At 41.1% G+C, this 6,546-nt stretch overlaps 1 protein-coding gene across 1 annotated transcript in view; it reads left to right on the forward strand.

Moving 5' to 3' along the window:
- The window catches only part of MFSD2B (MFSD2 lysolipid transporter B, sphingolipid), a 73,991-nt gene extending 70,478 nt beyond the window's left edge, over positions 1-3,513 (forward strand). The window contains exon 14 of the mRNA XM_089656095.1: positions 975-3,513. Coding sequence (XP_089512221.1) covers positions 975-1,011 — 37 coding nt within the window. The 3' untranslated portion in view covers positions 1,012-3,513. The remainder of the gene's footprint in view (positions 1-974) is intronic.
- Positions 3,514-6,546: the final 3,033 nt, after the last annotated feature.

Raw genomic sequence — 6,546 nt, forward strand, 5'->3', positions numbered from 1 at the left:
CTAAGCTGTCCCAGGATGGTCCCGGAAGTGTCACAGAACCTGTATTGTCCACTGCTGATCCCAGTATTGAGCATTCCTGACTTCCCCTGTACTATGCCTTTCTGTACCCCCCCTCCCCCTCACTGTGCCCTTTGTGTTGATTAGTCTTTGATTTATGGCATGTTTTCTTATTGTTTAAAATCAATTCTATTGAAAGTACTAAAAAATATAATTTTAATTCTTTCAACTATTTATACTTGAATAATTCTTGAGGGTAGGTGCGTAAATTGAGGCAGGCTGGTAGGAGCCCCAGAACATTACTTTGCCTAGGGGCCCTAATGCTATTAAGATGGCCATGGCCAGGAAATGAGGTGGGCTCTATCTGATTTGCTGAATCTTCTAATGCATAATGAGAAATCTCACAGTGTGCAGTGAAATGAGAGTAAGCAGTTTCAGTAGAGGAGAGGAGCCCGTACAACTGTGCAAGACTGAAGGGAAGGCTGGAGTTCAGATTTTGATTAATAAAGATGCAAGCATTCCAGAGCAGTTAGGTTCCTTCTTCAGGCTTCATTAAATTCTGAGAATGGTTCTAAAAGCCACCTATGTATACAGAGTACAAGAAGGAGCAATGAAATATAACCATCAATAACACTTCTAAGCCTTGATTACTGTCTACTGTATATAGCCTGACCCTTTACAATAGCCAATACTACTCTGTGCATCAGTATGAATATTTGTATTTTCTCAGTGGTCGTATTTCATTGCTTATAATGGGTCCTGAAAACGTATATCTTTAATAACATATGGTAGCCCAGAAATGGGATCCCTGAAACACTATACCTTCTGTAGGCCAATAAAACAAACTTCAATCACTCTTTGGCCGATCTATCACTCCAGACAGATTCAGGCTGACCTCCCCCCCATAAGAAAAAGATGCTGTAGTCTTTACCAAGCAAAATTCAAATCAAAATATAGTCAAATGTTTTTTCCTTCAGGTTACGGACCCGGAGATCCACTCTTATAGTCATCTGAGCTGGCTGCTCTGTTCTACATAAACATCTAAAAGAAGAAATGACACATCTGTAGTACTTGTGCCACATCTGCCAAAACACAAGGAACCGACCAATCACTGAGATCCTGGTTAGCCAGCAGTTTGGAAACACAGTCAGACTGAGGAGCTGTGGAACCGTCATATCCACCCAAGAAGTGTCCACCAGCCAATGCCCGAAATATTTCCTTCTAATCACTGTGCTAAGAATTAAATTGTCTACAGAAGAACTCTGTGCTGCCACCCAATCACTCCTTTCATGATTACAATATTCTTCATTAAATTGCATCTCCAGCCAAAACGTTTTTGTTTTTAGTTTTAGGTTAGAGTGGTGAAGGGTTTGAACCCTGGTCAGTTTTTACTCCCTTTTGTGGCTCCCTTGTGAAAATGTTCCTTCACTTTCTGCTCCAGTGATGTGTCACCAAGACAGGAAAGGAAGGGGAAATCTCCAAGGAGGGGGGACACAGACAGCAATTACAGCTTTTCTTGTCTTCAAGTACAGTAGAGGAAAGCCAGAACCCCCATCATTTTTTTTTTATCTGTCTGCTGGAAGTCTACTCCAGGCATTAACTTCTCCTTTGGTAAAGTAAGATTAGTTTTGAACTTTCCTCCTGTTGGTTTGAGGTCATGTCCCCGTGTTCGTTGCCTTGTCTTCATGGTAAAATACTACCCTCCTGAATATCGTTCACACCCTTCATGTATTCCGAGGCAGGGGCGGACTGACAACTCATGGGCCCCCGGGCAATAGGGGATCATGGGGCCCCTGTGTCCTTGCCCAAACTCAAAAAAGCCTATGAAAAAGGTACCAGGGGCATCTCATGGGGCCTCCTACTAACCCCGGGCCCTCGGGCAGTGCCCGAGTTTCCAAATGGTCAGTCCACCCCTGTTCCGAGGTATCAATCATTTCCCCCCCATCCTCCAGACTGTACATATCAAGTTCCTGCAGGCTCTCCTGATGTGTTTTATCCCACAGACCTTTAATTTAATGCATGGCTTAATAAAAACGTGCCAGGGGTTCTAGCCCTTCTCTATTCTATCTAAAACTAAAAAAAATGAAAGACACCTACGTGCCTTCACCATCCTCTGTTGAACGTACGCTGTGCTGCACAGGTCAGTATACATTCCAGCACAGCGCTTATGTGTCAGGATATCTGCACTCCTGCACATGCGCGGGAGTGATGTTATCCTGTGCTAACCAATCTGATGTCATTCTGTGCTAACCAATCAAGGTTGGCCTAAGACCGGCACCCAGAGGAAGCTGGAGAGAGGATGCTGGAACCAGCAATGGACCTCACGGGTGCTGAACTGTTGGAACAGAGGTAAGTATTTTTGCCTTTAGCTTTGCTTTAATACATAAAAACTATCATTTGAAAAAATAAATTTCAGGGTTCTCTAAGCTTCAATGAGAGCTGCTGATATGTACAGTGAGGTGCCAAACTTCCAGCTCCCCACTGCTTTAGGACAAGGTGTTCAATCAACTTCAGTTCTGGTGCTGTGCCTCCACCCTTCTACCTCGGCTCTACTATTCACAAAGCGCAGTACAATGAGGACTGTCCAGCTGGGACACCACTAGAACTGGGGTCGATCATAGACATCATTCCAATACAATGGGGAGCAGAAAGTGTGCCCCCCTGTTGTACATATCAAGAACTCCCAGCTGAGTTTACAGAGAGCTCCCAAAATAATGAACACATTACAGTTTTAATGTGAGTGTTAAAGATTTAAAAAAATGCCTGGAGTTGGGCTTTAAACTGCCAAAGACACCAATTTTTTTATATTTGTAAAAAATATGGATTTGTAAGTGATGTATAAAATGATTTTATTACAAAACAATAAATATTGGCATAATGGCTGGATAGGTCATATAAATGTATACTTGTGCTAAATCCTATATTTATGATTCAAGAATTAAAAAGTTTACAGAGCTATTCATCCTGTGAATTGTGAACATTCGTTGTGTGAATGTGGGCAAAAATCATTTATGGGGTTTTGTAAGCAACATGAGAACACTCTCGGCATATTCCGAATCATTATTGGCAGATTTGTATTTTTTTTATTTTTTGGTACTCTGTTTTTAGACTTTTCAAAAATCTCTCCCATTGATCAAAAGGTTCACATATTGGCATCCTTGGTGTCAGCAGTAATCGGTTCATAGGTGGAGAAGTGGGAGGTTTCACGTAGACACTGCACTATACAGGGAGAGGAGAGTCACACACATGGATACCAACAGTGTGTGAGCATGCAGCATGTCCATTCTGTGTTGCTTTCTCTTGGAAAAACAGTGCAGTTGGTTGATTTACATTCTGTCTTTTTACAAGCAGAAGAAAACTGTTCTATTAATGCCTAAAATCCTACATACTTTCTGGGATTATACGGATACTGTCAGATAATTTTGCATTCAGCCCATCACAACCTATACATTAATGCTTATTTGAGTACATGTACCATTTAAATCTTTTTACTGCAAATAAAGTATCATGAAGATATTTGGATGTGTTGCTTCCTATTATTGAATATTTATAGAGCAGACATTCTCAACCAAGGTTCCTCCAGACATTACTAGGGGTTCCTTCAGCTGTGGCTGGTTGACCTCCAGTTTGATGATGCATGGATAATTGCAGGGCCAATGTCACATTCTTCCTACTGACTACCAATGTAAGGGCCATGTTTCCCAGTGAAATGGTTTTAGTAAGTTTTAGGGGTTCTTCTAGTGTAAAAAAAAAAAGTTGAGCTAGGCTGTTCTAGAGAGAAGCAATATGATTGGCTGGGTAGCAGGACAGTTCATCACAGACATGCTAGAAGCATACAGTCCATTAAGTCAAAAAAACTTGAATGCTTGTTTCAGGTCAGTGATGCCCTAGGTACACTAGGATGTTTTATATTTATTTTATTTCAGGTACTTATATAGTGCTGTCAATTTATGCAGTGCTTTACATATATATATATATATATATATTTTGAACATTCACATCAGTCCCTAACCCTCAAGGGGCGTACAATCTAAGGTCCCTAACTCACATTCATACATACACATACAAGGGCCAATTTAGACAGGATCCAATTAACCTACCAGCATGTCTTTGGAGTGTGGGAGGAAACCGGAGCACCCGGAGGAAACCCACGCAAGCACAGGGAGAACATGCAATAAATATTATTTATTTCAGATACTTATATAGCGCCGTCAATTTACGCAGCGCTTTACATAGATATAGTACATTCACATCAGTCCCCACCCCCAAGAAGCATACAATCTACGGCCCCTAACTCACATTTATACATACTAGGGCCAATTTACCTCCCAGCATGTCTTTGGAGCGTGGGAAGAGACCAGAGTACCTGAGGGAAACCAACGCAGGCACAGGGAGAACATGCAAACTCCAGGCAGGTGGTGCCGTGGTTGGGATTCGAACCAACAACCCTAGTACTGCCAGGCAGAAGTGCTAACCATACGGCCATTGTGCTGCCCAGCCATGATAAATTCTGGCTATAACTGAATGAACACAGTGATTTCCTATGATTGTCAGCTCCATCTAGTGAACATAATGAGGTATTTTTCCAGAAATACCTCCATCAGAAAAAAACAAAACAAAAAAGCAATATTACATTATGACCACTAGATGGAGCCAACGATCACAGGAAATCACTGTAGGACATAAAATATGGACAAAGTTCATGGTGGCTGGACAAATGCTTGTCACATTCATTCAATGAAGACCTCTTAAGTGTTGGTGAAATCTTACGCCCCAAAACGCCTGAGGGAGGTAATTGTATCTGTGCAAATAAACCTTAAAATAGATGTAAATCCTGACTAAATGACATTTAATTTCCTACAGCACACAGTGTCATAAGCAATTACCTTTTATAAAATAAAATGCTTGTTTTCACCTTGTTTTTGTTCTTGGTTACATTTCAGTGTTGCTAATCTCCTGCACTCATTTATATTCTACATGCCCTCCAGCAACAGTTGCCTAGTATTTCCTGGGGAGGGTCTCTCAACAGTGAAGACGGTGGGTCATGCAGGTGTTGAAACAGCAATTTATGGTTTGCCAGCAGTGCAGGTAATGATGCAGACACACAACTGGCAGGCAGTGACAGAGCACTCTAAAGCCAGCCATACACGGGTTTGAATTCCGAAAGAATTTTTCTTTCGAAAATTTTTTCCAAGAATTTTCCTTTGAATTTCGCACCATTAGTGGGCCACAGAAACAGCCAATTTTCGAATTTGAGTGATCAGGCATGTTGGAAATTTTTTGAAAAACGAACGTATTTCTAATCAATGATGGGAGAATTGTGCAATAAATATAATCAAAAAAGAAAGAAGCATGAGCTGTGACCTGGAAAAAAAAAAAACATTTCTTGGCCATGAAAATTCTTTGCTGTAGCAACATGTGAAATCGATAGCTTGGTTGGCCAAATTTCAAAATCAATGGTGGCATCATTGATTTACCAAACATACAAAATTTCCTATTTTCTAATGAAAATTCACTCGGAATTTGACCCATGTAGGGCCTGCATTACCTTTTTAGCAGGAAGAACCTGGAAAAAAACCATGTTAGACCCCAGCTTGAAGCTTCAAAACACTTAATATCCATAATGCCTTAGTTTCCAGTTGTACAAAAGTGTAGTGCGAGCTTGCAGCTCAAAGGTACATGAGCTTCTTTTAAACTATAAGCGTCAAGCATTTTTGGTCCCAATAGACTTTAATGGGAACGCCTGGAAAATTTAATTTTTCTCCCTAGCAATGACCTATTAGCTTAAAAAAACAAAAAAAAAAAAGCTCAAGCAAAGACACCTGCTAAAAAGTTTAAAAACCCCATACATACACTCCAGCAGGAAGTCTGTAAAAACACAACCAGATGCTCAGCTCAAGTGTGAATACAAACCTTATGGCAGGTACTATTTTAATAAAAGATTTAGAAATATTAAAAATAGCTTTTGAAATTGCTTTACCGTGTTAAAGCCTAAGATGAGGCCTAAGATTCGGTCACTTTGTGCGACTTGGGATCCGACTTGTGAGGCCCCAAGTCGCATGACATATGAAATCCCATGTTAGTCAATGAGAGCTGTCTTAATTATCACTACTGAAGTAGACTGTAGACTGCTCAGCTTGGGAGTCAGAGAATGATGGCTTCCATGCAGATTGTTTTGCTTTTCCTTTAAAAGAACACAAGAGGAAAAAACATGGGAGCAACCATTGATGATCTAGGTTTGAAGTTGCAGATTTAGAAGCAGTCTTTCTTACTGTGAATTCACTGCATAGTGAGTTTCTGAAATGCAGCTGGTAGCTCAGAGGCACTCTTGAGATCCTCTGGAAACAAAGCTACAGGGCAGCACAGTAGGTAAATGGTTAGCACTTCCACCTGGCAGTACTAGGGTTGCTGGCTCGAATCCCAACCTTGGCACCACCTGCCTGGAGTTTGCATGTTCTCCCTGTGCCTGCGTAGGTTTCTTCCAGGTACTCCGGTTTCCTCCCACACTCCAAAGACATGCTGGTAGGTGATTTGGCTCCTGTCTAAATT

The sequence above is a fragment of the Staurois parvus genome, unplaced genomic scaffold (genome assembly GCF_062004578.1).
Source record: "Staurois parvus isolate SC_StPar_1 unplaced genomic scaffold, SC_StPar_1.0 ptg000886l, whole genome shotgun sequence".
NCBI lineage: Eukaryota > Metazoa > Chordata > Amphibia > Anura > Ranidae > Staurois > Staurois parvus.